Source organism: Plasmodium relictum (assembly GCF_900005765.1).
Source record: "Plasmodium relictum strain SGS1 genome assembly, chromosome: 14".
In the NCBI taxonomy this organism is placed as follows: Eukaryota; Apicomplexa; class Aconoidasida; order Haemosporida; family Plasmodiidae; genus Plasmodium; species Plasmodium relictum.
In genome coordinates this window covers 1,001,276-1,021,220 of record NC_041692.1, presented here as the reverse complement: position 1 = coordinate 1,021,220, position 19,945 = coordinate 1,001,276, and the positions used below count along the sequence as shown (strand labels likewise).

Genomic DNA, 19,945 nt, shown 5'->3' with positions numbered 1-19,945 from the left:
GATGCAATTTAAGTAAAAAAGAGTTCTTTTTATTATAAAAGAAAAATTAAAATTTTAAATGTGAACTTTTGAATATATATATTTATAATAATCGAAATATATTTAACAAAATTTTAAGGAATACAAAATATTCTATATATCAAAAATTTAAATAATTTAAATATATTAAGGGAAAATATTACACTTCTAATATCTAAAAGATACTATATTAAAATAATATAAATACAATTTGGTATATATTATGAAATTTTTAGTAATATCCAATATTTCGTTTGTATAAAAGATTAAAGTTTGAAAAATGAAATAAAAATTATTTCTGTAAAATTTGGATTATTTCTTTTTATTTTTTGATAATTAAGAAAGTAAAAATTGTAAGTTTATTTAAATTTATTTTTTATTCAAATAAAATGATAAATAATTTTTTTTTATTAAGGAAAAACTTTAAATAAACAAATTAAAATGTAGCAGAATATAGTTATTCTTACTTATATAGAATTATATATATATATATTTCAAATTATTGTTTTTACATAAATTAACTATTCGCATTAAATATTTCTTGTAATATTTTATTTATATTTCAAGTATTACAATTATGATTATAGAGAATAATTTAATATATTAATACATATATTTACTTTTATCACTTAATAAAAGTTGTGTTGATCTTTTTGTATCAAAAAAAATAGAAGAAACAATTTCAACGACATCTTTATTTATTCTTTTTTTTCCTCTTCTTTTTGATAATATTTTTGCAGGTGTTAAAAGTTGAATTGCATATCTCAAAGAACATTTAATACCTGAAATAAAAATAAATAAATAAAATAATTTTTTTAGTTTAACCATTTATTTTATCTTTTATTTCTTAAAAGTATACCTATATCGGCCAAATAATCCAAAGCTTCACTTTCAATTTTTATTTTTTCAAACTTACATCTTAATTTAAGAACCTAAGATTTTAATTAAAATATTAAGAAAAAATTTTTTTATAAAGTATTGAAAGCTATATGCAAAAAATTTTGTAAATATATGATTCATACATACCTGTAATATTTCTTCTTTATTATACAACATAGTTTTAACAATTATTATTCTATCTAATAAATCTACGGGTATTCCATGTGCAGATATTATATTAGTTCCTTTTTATAGAAAAAAAAAAAATTACATATATACATATGTAACATTAATATTTAAAAGAAAAAGAAAGAAAAAAAATACCCTTTATGTTACAAATTCCTCTATTTGTTGCTAAAATAACAATGGGTGCTAAGTTAGATTCTAATGTTCTATTTAAATAGGTAAAGCATTCTATATCTAACATATGTACCTGTACAAAATATATATATAGTAGAAATAGAAGAATTTATTTTCTTCTATTAAATGTATAAAAATACTGCTATTCAATTACTTTAAAGTAACATATATTTTTTTATCTTTTATTGTCTCGTATTAATATTTACAAACCTCATCAATAAATAATACTCCTGGTATAATTTGAGCTATCCCTTGGTCCACATATTTATAAACAATTTTATTAATTTCATTTCTTAATTTATCTGTGATTTCTGTTTTTTTTGATTTAGTATTTTGTAAAAAATTGAGAATATTATCTTTAGGTTGAACATTAGATACATCTAAGTCATATAATGTAATATTCTGAATGATATTTTTTTTTTTATGAACATTTCCTTTAGGCAAATCAACATATGTATCTGTTTCTATATCAAACATATCTTGATATAAACTACATTTTCCAACTCTTTTAACAGTTCCACTTTGTGACTCTATATAAATAATATCTTTTTCTTGAATTTTTTCTTTTAATATATTTTCATATATAGAAGAATGTATTTTAATCTTCTTTTGTTCTTTTAATGTTTTTAAAGTTATATGTACATAAGAAATTTTTTTTTCTTCATATGTATTATCATAAAATGGCTCAATTTTTATGACTTCTCCTTCAAAGACTTCTTTAATTTCTTTTATTTTTACACCAATACTTTTTCTAATATATTGAGTTAATATTTCTGTTTTCTTAACTTCGCAAGAATATACTTGAGATGCATTAAAAATGCAAAAAGGAATAGAATCTTCACTAATTTCCTTGCTTATTGCAATTGCTATTGCCGTTTTACCACTACCGCTTGGCCCAGCTAATAATAAACATTTGCAGATATTTTTTTCCTTAATTAAATTTATAAAAATACCGGCAGCTTCTCTAGCTTTCTTTTGCCCAATCATTCCTTTAGACTTACAAAAATTTCTAACAATTTCATTGTCACTTTCGTTATTTTTATCACTACACTCAGTATAATCATCACTAAAATCATTACATTTCTCGTCATATTTATTAATGTATGATCTCTTATTTTCTTGTAATAAAATATCTTCATGATCTTTTATTTTTTCCGTCTTTTTCTTTTTTTTTTTCTCTTCAAAATTCCAATCATAAACAAACCCATCTGCATCTAAACCTAATCCATTTATATGACTGTGGAGACTTATTCTTTCCTTGTCTTTATTTGATTCAATAATATTCATTTTTGAAAAATGTAAACAAGTAAAAAAAAATTCTATAGAAATATAATAAAAAGGTAAAAATTATTTTAGCGATATATTTTTTTTTTTTATTAGAAATATCTAATAGCAAGAAATATCAAAATTTTTTTTTTTAAAAAGATATTTTAACAACTAAATATTAATATTAATTATATTTTTGTTTTGTTTTTTTATTATTAGCAAATGATACAAAATTTATATTATCTTCTATTAATTTTATATAATTCGAAAATTTCCTTGCAAGAAAAAAAATTTTATTTTATTTACTTTTTAGTAAAAAATTTTTTTTTATTATTTTATTTAAATTTTAAAGAAATTTTGTTATTATTTACTTTATTTTATAATCTATTAATTTTTTTTTTTTTTAATGTGTATTCAGCTAACTCCTGTATATATATATACTACTAGAATTGCTTATTATTTTTCTAATTATTATAACTTCAATGATAGAAAATATATACCTTAAAAATATAAAAGATACGTGTCTTTTTATTAGTTATATACATAGATAAAGTAAAAAAAAAAAAGAAATGTATATTTAATTTAAAAATAGGAAAACAAAAATAAAAAAAAAATTAAATAAAAGTAAAAAAATCACAATCACGTAAATAATAAATAGATGTGAAAAACTTATTTATAATTTTATTATTTTTTTTTTTTATATTACAAAAAAACATTTCGGTGCAAAATATTATAAATGGAAAATATGTAAATATGTAATATTTTTTTATTGTAATAATATTTCAAAGTAAATGTAATATTTTTTTATTTTGCCATCTCCTAATATTTTTGACAAACTACAAATGTTAAAAAAAATTAAAAAAATACTTTTTTTATACATAGATAAAAAATTTTATATTAAATAAAGAAATACACGTTATTTTAAGGAACATTTTTGAGAGATAATTTCACATGCTTCTCATTTTTTTTAATTTTTTCAATGTATCGTAAAACTGCATATAAAAGTAAATAAAAAAAAAAAATTTCAGTAAATTATTACACTGTAATTATTTATTTATTACTTTTTTTTTATTTATTTTACAGTGTAGAAATTTTAAGTCATTGTAAAAAAAATTCAGGGCAATGTTGCATAAATTTTCTCCTAGAATAAGATAGTTAAGGTTTTTCCTTAAAAAAAATTATATAATTTTGGTGTAAAATTTATAATTTGTTATTATTATATCTTTTTTTTTTTTTTTAAATTGTGTAAAACTTTATATTTATTTGTATTAATTATTCTTTTAGTTTATTTTGTATTCAAAAAAGATAAGTTTCACTTTTTTATTATAGTACATGAATGTTTTTTTTTTTTAATATGTACCTTTTATAAGAACAAAAATTAAAAGTTACATATGATTTTATCAAATTTTCAAAATAAAAATAGCATAGGCATCTATCTATATTAAAAGTTATATTTTTTATCATCTCATTGTTATTCATTATTTTAAAATTATAATACAACAAGTAATTTGGAATGCAATTTTGCTGATTTTTATAAATATAAGTAAAAATATAATTTCTAATTATTTTTTTTTTTAAACTGAAAAAAAGAGCTAATTCACTGAAAGCAACATATTCTTTAAACCTAAAAAAATTTTGGAGAGGATACGAAAAAAAAAAAAATGAATAAATGTGAGTTAATGGTAATTTTTTAATATATTTTCATATTATATTATTTATATATAATTTTATATTTATTTTCTTCTTTGCTATTTTTCTACTCTTTATTTTGAATTATAGTTATTATTATTATTTTTTCTTTATATAGTATTTTAATTAAATATATATATATATATATATATTTTTGATAATACTTTTTAACTCTTAATGCTAGTAAAGAAAGGATATAATATATATCAGGATGATAATGATATATGTTATAGGCTTTTATAAGAGAGTAATATGATTTAAGAGGTATATCATTAACATAATAGTAATATGAAAGTAATATATATGAATGGATATTATTGAAAAATAACTTATTCATATTTTTACAAAGAATAACTATTTGATGAGCTTTTTGGGTTAATTCTAAAGCATATATTAAATTAAATAAAGAAAAAAAATATAAATCAGAAAAAATATTTTCATATGAATCAATAATATACTTATATATTTGAATAGCTCTTTCTACTTGCTTAAAATGTAATAATAATGCTGCATTACTAAATAAAAAAAATATATATTTTTTGTTTTTTTTTAATTCATCTGCTAATTTCTTTATGCAGCTAATCTTGTTTAATAAATATGAAGAATTTACAAAAAAAGTTATTACAGTACTTTCATATATATGATCATTTAATAATAATTTACTTAAACTATAGCACATCGTATAATTCTTTTCATAAAAACTTCTTTTGATATTTATTATTATATGTAATTTAGAAAATAAAAAAAATTTAGGAAAATAATTGGAAAATTTATTTTTAGTAATATATATATAAGCGTCATATAAAGATACTTTATTATATATAGAATTATATAAAAAAATTTTTTTATATATACAAATACTAGAATTTTTTTTTTTTCTCTCGAAAAAATAATCATATGAACAATTTAAAATTTTTGATATTCCTAGATAACCTTCTTCATTTTCTTGCAAGTTTTTTTTTGCTTCATTATATTCTTCTTCTATTTTTTTTTTAAAAGCTTTATCTTTTTTTTTAATTTTTTTGGTACTTTTATTATTTTTCATTGAAATAATTTTCTCTAATTTTCTTCCATCTTCATTTGTGTATTCATCATAAACATAACTTCTAATATATTTTTTTTTTTTTTTTTTTACATTTTCAATTAAAAACAAAACATTGTCAAAATTTCGTTTATTTTGAAATTGGTGATTAACAGAATATAAAATGAAATAGAGAAAATATTTTAGCCATATCATTTTTTTTGGGTAAGTGGCTAATAATATTAAGTGAATTTCATCTTTTAAACATAATATAGAAAAACTAAATAACTTAAGGATAATATGAGGATATATAGGATATTTCAAAAACAATAATATAGAGTATCTTAATGAATAGTTATATAATCCATTTAATTCATATAATTTAATAATTATTTGCATTAAATAATTAGCATTTTTATTTAAAAGAATTTTTTTATCTATCCTACTTATAAAATGTAAGCATTTATTTAGACATTTCTGGTTTTTCATTTTGAGTAAGGATAATATTTTTACAAAAGCTAGATAGCTAATACAATATATTTTATTGCATGTTTTATTTGCATATTTCGTATGCTCCTTTCTTAGAAATTTTTTTTTATTCATAATATTTACTTTTCTTTTTTTATCATGTAATATTTCTCTATTTACGTTCTCCATTTTTGTTCTTTCATTTTTACATTTATAGTATTTTTCTTTTTTTCTATAATTATAATTTGTCTTTGTTACATTTTTTTTTATTAAATTTCTATATGAATCTTCTTTAGTGATGCCAATATTAAGAATATCACTATTATCGTTATTGTAATAATTATTGTTATCTCTCCATAAGCAATTGTTATTATTTAATTTATTTTTCTTTTTTATTTTTTTGCTTTTATAAAAATTATTTTTCTTTATATATTGCTTTCTATTGTATGAAAATATCCACAAATTCCTATATTTCTTTAATAAGTTTAATAATTCAACGTACTTTTTTTTTAAAAATAATGAATCAATTAAAAAAATAAAATTTTTTAGAATACCTTCTCTGTAGAATAAATAATTGCTAAAAAATTCCATTTTCTCTGATAAAAAATATTTTTTGCAATATAAATATATTATTTCTAAATAATCATTATATTTTTCGTAGTCATTCCTTTTATAAGTATATTCTAATTTAAATTTTTCTTCGTTAGGTATTTTTTTCTCATAATGTTCGCTTCTAACCTTTTTATTGTATGTGGTTATTTCTGAATATGAATTTTTATCAGAATTATACAAATTATTACTATATTTTTCCTTTTGACTCGTTTCAAAATTATTAAAAAATTTTAAAATACTTGTACATTCAGAAAATGTTCTTTTTTTGGAGTATTTATTCCTTTTAGTATTAGATGTTTTCTTATTTATTTCTCTAAAAGAATCCTTTGAAATGTAACTACTTTTTTTATTTATTTTTTCTGTATCAATGTTTCTTAGATTTTTCTCTTTTATTTTTTTACTCTCCTTTAAATAACTTAATTTACTTTGTTCTTTTTCTTTATATTCTTCATTTTCAAGATTATAATAACTTTTTTTTTCATAATGTTCAGTATCTTTTAAATGAGTTTTTTTATTTGAGTTATAATTCGTAATATTTCTATTAACATAGTTAAATAAATTATTAAATGCGATATTTCTATTTAAGCTTTCTATAGATAAATTAGATTTGGGAGTAAAAAACTCTATATCAAAACTTTTTGTTTTAGAATTTACTTTATAATTTTCTTTACTTTCCTTATTCATTTTTTATTACATGCATTCATTTATACATATTTTCATATTATTTACTCATTTTATTAACATATATATATATATATATATATATATATATATATATATATATATATATATATATATAATTTAAGCATTTATTTAATATATTTGTTTTCTTGCCAATTTAATTCATTATTATTTTTTTCATTTATATATTTATCATTTTATTATCTTGTTTTATTTGTTTCATTTATATAAAATTATATATAAATGTGCAAATATGTCGTTTTTACTTTTTTTTAAAAAAAAATATTCTCAACCAATTTTTTGGTGTCTATTTTATTTTAATTTATTTCTTTTTTTTCTTTTTTTTTTGTTTCTTTCTATATCTCTTATAATATAACTAATTTTTACTTTATTTAATTTTTTTATTTATATTTTTGACTCATATATTTATTATATATTTTTTTTTTTATTTCAAATTTAATGCACCAAATTATTGAAGATATGAAAACAAACATGCGTTTATATATACATCTTTGTCATCTCAATTTAAAGCATACTATTCTTATATATGTATATTTTTAATTATTATTCATATTCTCAATAATAAATTTATATATTATTTAATTAAAATTATATTTTTATTACATATTTCTTGAATACAATAAAAAAAAGATTTAATAACTGATTTAATTTATACATATATATGTATGAATATATATATTTTATAGAATATCTATTAAGATAAAAAAAAATAAAAAATTAACTTAAAAAAATATATTAAAACACCACAAAATAATAAATTAAAAAAATAGTAAGTAAAAATAAAAAAAATAAAAGTCAATAGAGTATCAAAAATTTATATAATGTCATTGATTCTATTTAAACAAAAAAATAAAAATAAGATACATCTACATAAAAAAATAAGAATTAGAGGAAAACATATTTTAATAAAAAATTATAAGAAATTCGGAAGTTTAGACATAGAAAAAAAACTATTTTCTTTTTTTTTTTTTTTTGTTGTTCTGTGTGAATTCATTGTATTTAGAAATTAAGTATGAGTAAATTATGCAATAATTTTTGGTAAAATTTTGATGGGATTGTCTTCCATTTCTTCTTCATATGTTAAAAAGAAATATTTTAAAGTTAACTTTGTTTTAAAATGATTTGAACTTGTATAATAATCTTCTATAACAAAATTATCATTTTCATAGTTTTTCTTTTTTCTTTTCTCTTCATTTATTTTTTTTATTTTTTCTAGGCAATAATTTTCTAAATCAGTATAATAAGTAGATTTAGTTCTCTTTTCTATATCTGAATTTTTTGTTTCACGAATTAAACTATATAATTTACTTGAGTTTTTGTCTTCAAAAATTTTCAAAGAGTTATAATCTGGTATATCATCAAATTTAATTTCCTTTTCATTAATTGCTTTCTAAAAAAAAATATATATATATATAAATTAAAGTATATATAGATATGTAAATTAAAATATATATATATATGAATAAATTTGTTATGTATTAAATATTATATATTATATATTTATTTATTACTATTTTATTAGCATAATGTATAAGAAATGTTAAAATTTTCATCATTTCTAAAAGTGTATATCTTTTTAATGTAACTCTAAAAAAAGAAAAAAAAAAAAAGAAAAATTAGGAAATTTTTTTACATATTAATATATATTCAGTTTAATTATTTAATTTAATATATACCTAAATTTGCAGTTACAACTATGTTCATCGTAACAATGAATACATACTATATCATTTGAATGAGGACATATAATTGCACCTAAAAGAAAAAAAAAAAAAAATAGTAATTAGACGATAATTTTATATATAATATTCTATTAAAATTATTATAGTTTTTTTCTTTTTTTTTTTTTACTGTTAAAAGTAGGTGAATTGCAAGCATCACAATCTTTGTAAAAAAAGTCTAATTTACTCTTTAAATTTTGAAAAAAAAAGTGTTTATTTTTATGGTATTCAAAATGAACATACATTTTTTTTAAGTCTAATGATAAATGATTCGAGTAGTTCATAATTTTATTGTTTAAAAGAGCATCACGATTTAAAGTAAAGTCGATAAACAACGCTTTATTTTCATTGAAAAATTTATATTCATCTGTTAGTATATATCGCAAAGAATATATTATATGTTTTAATTGACTAAAGGTATATTCGTGATAATGCAGTAAATTAGAGAATAAAATAAAGTGTATAGAAATACAAGTGTTTCTAAAATATTTATAATTATAATATGATTGTAATCCATAAAATAGCCAAAAAGTAGGTGCAATATTACATGCTTCATTACAATTATAACCTGAGTTGAAACCACCATGAAAAGTTTTTGGCCATAAAAATATAAATTCATTTTTTCTTTGTATATTTTTATATACAGGAATGTTATTTTTTAAAAAAATATCAATTGGTACTTGTATGGTTAACTTATATATTTTATGCTTAGCATTTTCTTTTTTAAAATTAATTTTTTTTTTATCAACTATTTTATAGTTTAAACAAGATTTTCTGTATAATAATTCAACATTGCCTAGATCAACGTTATGAATATTATAATCATTTTGTAGCATATATGTATTTGCATTGCTTCCAGAAACATTGGTATTTGTTATTCCTTTGCTATAATTTTTAAAATTATTTTCATTTAATTTATTTTTTTCTTCATTTATATTTTCATTTTCGCTTTCACTATGGAGATAATATTTGCTTTTCTCTTTATTCTTATTTTTTCCTTTTTTTCTCCTACTATTTTTTTTTAAGTATTCATAAATAATATCTTCTACTTTATCACTATAATGAGGGGGTATTACGTACCAAATTTTAGGTTCTCCCCAATGTTGATAATTTATTGAAGCAAAATAGTTGTCTTCTGTATGCCAACAAAATGAAGAAAAAAGCGTTCCAATGTATAACCAGGGTATATTTACTCCTTCAATCAAGATATCTATGTTTCTAAGCATAGAACCTTTAATAAAAGGCAATGATTTTATATTCAAATTTTCATTAATCCCTTTTATTATTTTATTTATTTCAGAATAATATTTTTCTTTTTGCTTTAACATAGAATATTCTTCCTTTTTTAATGAAAATTGCTGATATTTTTTATTTCTTACATTGTTTGTGTTCATATCTTTCTTATTCTCGGTTTTATCAACTTCTTTTTCTATTTTTATTATATTTTCATCATCAGAAATATTTATTACTTCGACTGTCTTATCTTGTTCCTTTTTGGATAATTCTTCGTTAATGATATTATAAAAAGATAAAGATGATTTTTTTTTATCCATATCATATTTATTATATGGTATATTACATTTATTATCACTATTAATTACTTCTTTATATTCATTATTATCAAAATTTGTATATGTATTGTTTTTATTGAGTTCATTTGATAATTTTTCGTAGAAAAAGTTCTCTTTAAGATTGTTCTGAAAAAGGCACGTAGGATGATTTTTAGATACTGGTAAATCAGCCCCATATATAGATACTACTTGTTCTTTTTCATTGTTAATTATTTGCCAGTATTTTTTTTCAATATTTTCCAAGTTTTTTTTTTCATTGGAAAAATACAGATTTTCAAGCATTTCATTGTATTTATATACTTCATATAAAGACCAATATTCTTCTGGATGATCAAATTCCTTTCCTTTTTTTAATTCATTAATTTTTTGTCTTCTTATATTAAATTTCATATTTAAATAATACGAATTAAATTGAGGTTCAAAAAATTTGGGAGGTTTTACTTTCATAGCTCCATATTTTAATCCAATGGAATTATATTTTTCAAAAAATAAGATAGGATTTGATAATTCTTCCATTGTTGCATTTATCACAGGTATTTCTTCCATATTTTTGTACTTATCATATTCTAAATTTATTCCATTGTTATTTTCTAATTTTATTTGATCCTTAATTTCAAAGTTCATTTCATGCCTGTTTTTTGATTTTATTTGATCTTTAATTTCCGAATTAATTTCTATTTTTTTTTCTGATTTTTTTATTTTAGTTTTATTTTCTGAATTTATATTACAAATTTCTTTTCTTATAAAAACTACTTCACTTTTGCTATTATTACTAAAATCATCAATCGTTGTTTCTTTTTCTTCATTATGAATTTTATCTATTTTTATTTTTTCTTTTTCCAAATTATATTTTGTTTTTTCGTAAATAGAATTCATTGGTTTATTTTTTTCATTATCCAGCATTTTATTTTTCAAAGAAGTACATCTGTTTCTTGTATCATATACTTTGTTTATGATATACATTTTTTTCTCTTTCAATGAATTTTTATCATCTTTTTTGAGGTTTACATTATTTTTTTTTTTTTTACCAAGAAAATATACATCTTCATCGCTACATAATGATATTACATATTTTTGGTTTCGTTTTCTTTTTTTAATACTTTTACTTAAGGTATCCATTTCAATTTTTATAAGAACATGAGAAATATAAAATTTGTATTAGTACTTTCTTTTTTGCAATATTTCTAATTATATATAATTTAAATATATATCGAAACTAAAGGATAATGCTTAAAGAAAATATTAGCTAGCATAAATTAAAAATTAATAATACATTTATACAATATATACTTAAACATTAAAAAAAAAAAAAAAACATAATAATTAAGCCAAAACAAATATAAAGCTTAAAGTGATAAATTTATAATTGTAATCTTATTTATAAGCACTATTTATATTTGCTTTTTTATTATTAAAAAAAATTCTACTATATATAAGAAAAAAAAAAAAAAAATAAGTATATCGTAAATAAACTTAGAAGAAAAAAAAAAACTAAAAATAATTAAAAAGCTTAAGCAATTCCTGCAACTTAGTACGTATTTTTATAAATGCATACCTCAAATAAGCTAATTGGTTCTCTTATGTTTTTTTATTTTTTTTCTATAATTATAAAAAAATATGGAAATTTATATAATTATAGAATTAATTTATTAACAGAATAAAAGTATAAATAATATATATAATAGTAAAAATGCTAATTTATATATTGGAAAATTAATTTCATGGAATGAAAAAGTTACAAGCTAATTTATAAAAAAAAAAAATGTTTAAAAAAAAAAAGATTATAAAAGAGAAATAAAAGAATGAAAAAAAAATAATATTTAAAAAAAAAAAAATTGTAAATTAAAAAAAAAAAAAACATCGATCTAGAAGATTTTTGTAAAAATACTAAAAAGCTATAAAATCGATTTAAGTATAAAAAATAAAAAAATTGTGAAGTATTTCACTCATAAAAAGGTGCAGTATAAAAAAAAAAAATTAAATTAACAATTTATATATTCTAAAGTTTACGTGTGCTTTTTATATGTATATGGATGTGTTTATGGTTCAATTTTTAAAAATTATTTTGTAAAATACTCTTAGAGTTACATTAGAATAATGTAAATATATAAACAAAAAAAAGAAAATGTTTCATAAAATTGGTTCATGCACAAAAATACTCTTAGGAAAAATAAAAAAAAATGATGAATTCTGTTAAATGCTCACTATATATCTATTAAAGTTCTTATACAATCGATTAAGTACATTTTATATTTCACTTTAGATATATGGTTTTAAGAATAAGGAAGTATAAATATCAAAAATAAATAAAAAAAATATAAAAAATGTAAACTATAAAAACAAAAATAGGGTAAATACATGAAAAATTCTTAAAAAGAACAAGACTCCCTTCATAATTTTATTTTATTTTTATTAAACATTATTTTGGTAATTTTTCTAAAATTCAAAAGTAGAAAAAAAAATATACTTTTTTTAAATAAAAATATAAATTAATATATTTATCTTATTATTGTTGCAAAGTAATAAATTAAGTTTAGCAAAATTATTCGTTGGTAATTGTTTTTTTTTTTTTTACTCAATTATCTACATTTTTTTTTTTTTAAACATAGTTCAAGTTGTTAAATATTCAAAAACAATTTCAGGTTGTTTAATTTCTTTATTTATAACTCATGAAGTATATATATACTTTTGATAATTCTATAAAATATAGAAGTCATTTTTATTTTTTTAATTTTTAACTCAGATAAGTTGTCAATTTCAATTGTAATATTAAAAAATTGTAAACATACAATTTTTTAATATATATCATCCATACAAATATTAATATTTTTTATATGTACATTAATAAATATATATAATATACAAATATATATGTATAATATATATATATATATTTATTAATATTTTTTTTTTTTTTTGGTATTTTTATTTCGTTATGTAAACAAACCACTTTCTTACATGCTTATTAAAATTAATAGTTCTTCAATTTTTGTATTTTTTAACAATGTACTTAATATTAAACTACCGGTAACAACAAAGATTAAAATCGAATGAATAAAATTATAAAATCAATTTGTAATAAATATATGTTATATAAAAGAAAACATGTAAAGTTGCAAATATATAATAGAACATGCAGATATTATTGCACGTCAATGTTTTAATATTTTGAAATAATTAAGGGTTTATACTAGAATTTGTGTTAAATTTTTTTTTATTGAAAGAAAAATGGAATTTTACAAAAATATTTTATAAACTTTTTTTTTCAAACAAATGTTAATTTTTATTTTGAAATTTAGGAAATATAAAAGATACTAATACAAGTTTTTTTTTTATTGGTATGGTCTGCTACTTATTATATAATGTTTTTTTTTTTTTTTTTTTGTTTTATATTAATGTATTAATAATATATATCAATATGTATACATGATGAAAATAAAAATATTCTAAAATTTTAGAATGAAAAAAAAATTTAGTTTGATGTATAATAAAAAAATTTAATAAATACATAAATATATATATATATATATATATTTATCTTAGTGCATATTTACATATTTTAAAAATAATTAAAATCTTTGTCTTCATTATTCTTTATTCCATTCAGGATACAACGATGTAACAATATCTATATATTTCTTTTTTGCTTCGTCTTTACTTAAATTCTCTACAGATTTCCATGCTTCATATTTTTTTTTTTCTTCAAATTTAAAGAAACTTGGTGCAGAGATATTACAATTACCTACTGTGCCCTGTTTAAAATATTTGTATAAATCTAATTTGTTTTCAACGGATATATTTTCATTTTTAGGTAAACCATTAATAAATTTAACACATTTCTCAAAATTTTCAGCCATGTTCAAATTATTTTTGGAACTAAAAGTAAAAATATAAAAAAAAGGTAATAAAATTTATTCATAATATAAAATTATTATTATAATGGTTAATTAAAAACCATATATAATAGAAGTATTTTAATAAAAAAAAAAATATAAATAAAAAAAAAAAAAAGAAAAATTTTATTTTAAATACTTTTTATGAGAAAATCATTAAAATAAAGAAAATTTTTTATTAGATATATTAATAATTGATTAATTATATATATATATTATTTGTATATATTTTATTTCCATTCTTTACATTAAATTTAATCATACATAAATATGGAAAGTTTCATGATATATATATATATATATTTTAAATAAACTAATGCTTAATAATCGCAGTTAAAATATAAAACATATAAATTGTAAAGGTATATTCACAATGTGTATTTTTTTATAAAAAATCGAATAATTCTAATGATATGGAAAAAGATATTACCATGTATTTACTATATTTTAAATAAAAAAAAAAGGAAAAAATTTCAATAACAGATAAATAAGCCTTTATAACCAATTTGTAAATACTTATTTAAACTAAAAACTAAAAATATAACTAAATTTATAAAAATTTAAGAGCATTTTTTATTTTATTATCAGTAAAAAGAAACAAAAATAAAAATTAAAGGATATTTTAATTTTATAATAAAAAGAAATGTTTAGTTTATTAATACATGTGACATGTGATATAAAAGTAAATGTGCATTCTTTTAAAATAATAGTATTTTGCATGAAATTCTGTGTATATAATATATAATTTTATTTTTTGATATGTTTTTAATTAATGAATATAATTTCATACAAATATTCAAAGAAAATATTTATAAAATTTTTATTTTTTTTAATAGTGTTTTGATAATTTCCATAAAAAAAAAAATTATATGTGCTTATTTAAAAAAAAGAATAACTATACGAAAAAAAAAATATTTTTTGTAATGTTTTTTCTTTTTTCAATTTTTTTGGATAGTTTAATATTAAGATTAAAAAAAAATAAAAAAAAATAAAAAAAAAATACATAATAATAATTAAAAAAAATTGATATCTACTGAAATATAAAGAAAAATAAATATATGAAAAATTGATACGATTAAGGAAAATGTTTTAACACATTCTTATTTAATTTCTACATGCAATGTTCTTCTTTTAAGATATTTATTATATTTATATAATTGCAATTTTTTTGGTGTATTTACTTTATTTTTTTCTGTTACATATCTTGATGGCTGTTTTCCGTATTTTCTTGCTTCAGTACATTCTAAAATAACAACTCTTCTATTCTTTTTTTTTGCAAATATATGTACTATAAAAAAATAAAATAAAATAAGTTTGAAATTATTTAAAATAATTTGATGTCATATTTTTTGATAAAATTAGATATAATAATAACTATTAATTCACATAAAAAATATATTGGTAATTATATATATTATTAAAAATGAAAATGAAATATATTCATTTATGATTCGCATATAATTCTATTAAAATATGTGTAAGGAAAAAGTATTTTTTTTTATTCTGCTTTTTGTAGTATTATTATAACCATATCTTTTACAGCTATTTTTGACAGCAGGTTTTTTTATCATTACTTTATTTGAAATTATAAATTGTTGATAGCATTTTATTATAGATACAAAAAAAAAAAAAAAAATTAAAAAATCACATTTTTTCATATTTTTTAATAAAAGTATAAACTAAATCATAAATATTTTAATATCACTTAATGATTTATCATTTCATATCTTTTATTTTATTATTATTCAAAATGATCTAATAATGCTCCTATTTATTTATAAAATATGGCAAGCTTTTAAGTTATATACTAGATTATTTTTTAATTTTTTAAAATTATTTTATTAAATAACTTATACGGTTAAATACACATTAAAATATAACTTGTATAATTTAAAAAAAAAAAAAGAAACAATAAAATTATTGCAAAAGAGGAATTATAATGATATAAAATAAAAAAGTATAATGAAGTAAATATAAAAAATAAAATGATATTAAGTAAAAAAAAAGGGAAAAAAAAAAAAATCAGTAAAAAAAAAAAAAAAAAGCAATGAATATGGAATAAAAAAAAGCAAATAATTTAAAAATATCAACTTTTTTTGAAGTACTACCGAATTTCATTTTATTTTTGTTTCTATCTTTTTTGTTACCAATGAAAATTTTTATTTCTATACTATTTATAAAATAATTTTTTTTTTTTGTGTGTTTAATATGTAATTTATTAAAAAGTTTTTTTTTAAATAGTGTTACAGTTTATTAAATAAAAAAATGATGAATATAATAGCCTACTTCAAAGTAAAAAAAAAAATTAACCTTTTCTATAAAAGATATTATATGAGCAATAGAGAGATAACAAAATTTAAGAAAAATAAAAATTATAATAAATCACATGGGAATGATGAAAAGAAGATAAAAGTATACAGATCTGAAAATTTGGAATATTTTATTCCATTTGAAATATATAAATGGTCTTATATTTTTAATACAAAAAATGAGAAGTTAATAAATGATTTTATTAAATACGAAAAAAAAAAAAAAATTATAACTTTACTTGATTTCTATAAAATTATTAACCGTTACAATATTGTGATAAATGTTAATGAAAATGATTTGTTCGTTGAAAATGAAATAAATAATTATTTTTATTATTTTATGAATAATCTAGAATATTATTTTAATAAATATGAATCCCTAAATCAATTTTTAAATTATTTAAAGAAAAATGAATCTCTTATTTTTTATTACATTTATAACAATTTAAAATTAATTCATGCATTACCATTTAAATTTTTTTGGAATTATCAAAATTTTGAAGATATTTATAATTCTAGTAATAAAAGCGAAGAGGAAAATGATAATGAATATTTATTTAAAGATGTAGATTTAAACAAACTTGATCTTTGTTTAAGAGAGGACATGTTATATAATTTTAACAGTACTAGTGAAATTCAAGAAGGAAAACTTGAAAACAAAAGTGCCAGTATATTTAAGGATGAAAATGAAAATAATAATGATGAATTAGATTATAAAAAATATAGCAAAACAAAAAAATATAATAAAGAGTCTGTAACAAAAATATATGATTATGATATTAAAAATAACATATATAAAATAGAAAAGGAAAGTGAAAATATTTTTGAAAATGATAACAAAAAAAAAAGTGCTAATTTAAAAAGGATATATGAACAGAAAACATTAAATAATTTTAAATTTACGAATCAGAAAAAGTATATAAGCAATATGGTATCATCGAATAATTTAGAAAATATACACAAACAAAAATTAAAAAATGATGATGACAAAAATTTGAATATTACGAACAATTTAAATATTATTGAGAGTGAAAATGGTGATAACTTAAAAAAAAAAAACCTAGTTTTTAGCGACAATGATAGTATGGAAAATGGAAATTTAAAAAAGAATAATAATAAATCATATTCCAGTGAACAAAAAAAAGAAGAAAATATGATATACAAAAAAGTTAAAGAAGATGATTTCAATTATGATATGAGTACCTTAAATAAAAAAACTATAAATAATGAAAATTCAAAACAAAAAAAATTCAGAACAAGCAAAATACCGGTTTCTTCAATAAGTCGAGCATCTGTTTTTGGTAAGGTTTTTTTTGATATAGCAAAAAATAGTAGTTTTGAATATATTAAAAATATATTAGTAAGTAAAAAAAATAATAAAGATGTAATAATAAATGAAAAAAATGCTGAAATATTAGCAAATGGTTTAAGTAAAATGAGAGGAGTAGTTTTAAAATTAGGTCAAATGATTAGTATGCAAGATGAATACATATCTCCCATACTAGGAAAAGCATTAAAAATTGTTCATAATTCAGCAGACATAATGCCAAAAAGTCAGTTAGTAAAAGTTTTAAAAAAAGAATTGGGTGATAATTTTGAAAAAAGATTTGATTTTTTTAATTACGAACCATTTGCAAGTGCGTCTATAGGTCAAGTACATGAAGCATTGATCAATAATAAGAAAGTAGCTGTTAAAATACAATATCCTGGAGTATATGAATCCATTGACAATGATATAAGAAATTTATTATTTATTAACCAATATACTAATTTAATATTAAAAAATTTATATATTGAAAACTTATGTAACGAGATTAAAAAGGAATTAAAGTGTGAATGTGATTACATAAATGAAGCAAAATATTATGCTCTTTTTAAAAATATTTTTCAAAGAAGTAAATATTTTTATGTTCCATCTATTTATAGTGAATATATAACGAAAAACATTTTAGTAACATCGTATGTAAAAGGAATATCACTTGATGAAGTTGCAGAAAAATTGCCACAAAATATATGTGACTCTATTGGACAGAGAATTCTTTATCTATGCTTACATGAACTATTTGTTTTTAAAATTATGAATACTGATCCTAATTTAGGAAATTTTTTATATGATACAGAAAACAATAAATTGTGTTTAATCGACTTTGGTGCAACTAGGTCGTATAAAAATGAGTTCGTTGATCAATATTTAAGATTAGTTAAAGCATCAACAGAGGGAGATGAATCAAAGATTTATCATTATTCTTATATGCTTAACTTTTTCAATGGAATGGAAAATGAAGAAATGAAAAATTCCCACATTAAATCAGTAATATTAGTTGGAAAACCATTTAAAACAAAAGTATATGATTTCGGTAATGGTGATTTAGCAAAACAAATTTATAATTTATTACCCAAAATTATATATAATAGGTTAATACCACCTAGATCTGAAATTTATACATTACACAGAAAATTATCAGGTTCTTATCTAATTTGTATGAAATTAAAGGCAAAAGTAAAAGCTGCTGATATTTTTAATTCAATTTATGAAAATTATAAGTTTTCAACTATTGATACATATAAAAAATAAAAAAAATGAAAAATTAATAATGTTCATATAAACTATCATATTTTATAAGTAACTATTTTATTCTTTGAAAATTTGGAATATATGTATATATATTTATTTAACATATATGAATTATACCTTATTTTATTTTTATTTTAAAATTTTTTTATTGTATCTTTATATATAAACATCTTTACATTTGTACATAAATTTTCCATTTTTTCAATTAATTAAAACTAAATTCTTCAATCATTTTTTTTGTTGCTTAAATATATGTGTCGTATATTTGTATTTTCATTATATTTTATAATAATTTATGTTTATATTTATTTATTTATATTTTGCTTTTTTTTTTTTTATTAAGAGTATAGTATATTTTCTTTTTTTTTTTATAGTAAGTACAAACAATATATATTTATAAACTTTTTAAAATATGTTTATTCTACTGTCGATGCTATTATATTTCTTATTTTATTTATATATTTAATCTAATAAAAAAAATTGGAGCTATTTATAAAATGAAAAAAAAAAAAAATGGTAATATTAAAAAAAAAGAAAGAGAAGTTATTAAAAAAAGAAAGGTGTTAAACTAAAAATAAAAAAATAAAATATTAATAATTAAATTATTTTTTTTGAAAAAAATTATTTTAGAAAAAAATTATAAATTTTGGATAAACGGAAATATGAATAGAAAAAATTTAAATAAAATTTAAAAAAGAAAAAAAAGAAAATAATTAAAAGACATTTATTATTAAATTATATAATTTATTTATTTATTTTATTATTTTTTTTTTTTTTAATTTAAAAAAATAATAAAATTTTATTAATTATATGCTATTTCTCTTTTTTTTTTTTTAAAGGCGGAAATACATTCAAACATTT

At 17.7% G+C, this 19,945-nt stretch overlaps 6 protein-coding genes across 6 annotated transcripts; 1 reads left to right on the top strand and 5 right to left on the bottom strand.

The window, feature by feature from the left end:
* Nucleotides 1–621: 621 nt before the first annotated feature.
* Nucleotides 622–2,544, bottom strand: RUVB1 (RuvB-like helicase 1, putative; the record flags this gene model as incomplete). The annotated part of the gene is made up of 5 exons (XM_028679346.1): nt 622–800; nt 878–950; nt 1,045–1,142; nt 1,222–1,330; nt 1,468–2,544. 5 exons carry the CDS (start codon nt 2,542–2,544, stop codon nt 622–624), a joined length of 1,536 nt encoding a protein of 511 aa, XP_028535068.1.
* Nucleotides 2,545–3,444: 900 nt separating this feature from the next.
* On the bottom strand, nt 3,445–6,997 carry PRELSG_1427800 (conserved Plasmodium protein, unknown function; the record flags this gene model as incomplete). Its single annotated transcript, XM_028679344.1, has 4 exons — nt 3,445–3,515; nt 3,605–3,690; nt 3,884–4,147; nt 4,377–6,997. 4 exons carry the CDS (start codon nt 6,995–6,997, stop codon nt 3,445–3,447), a joined length of 3,042 nt encoding a protein of 1,013 aa, XP_028535067.1.
* A 1,039-nt stretch (nt 6,998–8,036) lies between these two features.
* JmjC1 (JmjC domain containing protein) lies at nt 8,037–11,426 on the bottom strand (the record flags this gene model as incomplete). The annotated part of the gene is made up of 4 exons (XM_028679343.1): nt 8,037–8,405; nt 8,527–8,602; nt 8,692–8,770; nt 8,867–11,426. The coding sequence occupies 4 exons, from the start codon at nt 11,424–11,426 to the stop codon at nt 8,037–8,039; spliced, it is 3,084 nt and encodes a 1,027-aa protein (XP_028535066.1).
* Nucleotides 11,427–13,894: 2,468 nt separating this feature from the next.
* Nucleotides 13,895–14,164, bottom strand: PRELSG_1427600 (acyl-CoA binding protein, putative; the record flags this gene model as incomplete). The annotated part of the gene is made up of 1 exon (XM_028679342.1): nt 13,895–14,164. One exon carries the CDS (start codon nt 14,162–14,164, stop codon nt 13,895–13,897), a length of 270 nt encoding a protein of 89 aa, XP_028535065.1.
* A 1,136-nt stretch (nt 14,165–15,300) lies between these two features.
* On the bottom strand, nt 15,301–15,858 carry PRELSG_1427500 (apicoplast ribosomal protein L33 precursor, putative; the record flags this gene model as incomplete). Its single annotated transcript, XM_028679341.1, has 2 exons — nt 15,301–15,488; nt 15,729–15,858. 2 exons carry the CDS (start codon nt 15,856–15,858, stop codon nt 15,301–15,303), a joined length of 318 nt encoding a protein of 105 aa, XP_028535064.1.
* A 607-nt stretch (nt 15,859–16,465) lies between these two features.
* ABCK1 (ABC1 family, putative) lies at nt 16,466–19,084 on the top strand (the record flags this gene model as incomplete). The annotated part of the gene is made up of 1 exon (XM_028679340.1): nt 16,466–19,084. The coding sequence occupies one exon, from the start codon at nt 16,466–16,468 to the stop codon at nt 19,082–19,084; it is 2,619 nt and encodes an 872-aa protein (XP_028535063.1).
* Between the last annotated feature and the right edge of the window lie 861 nt (nt 19,085–19,945).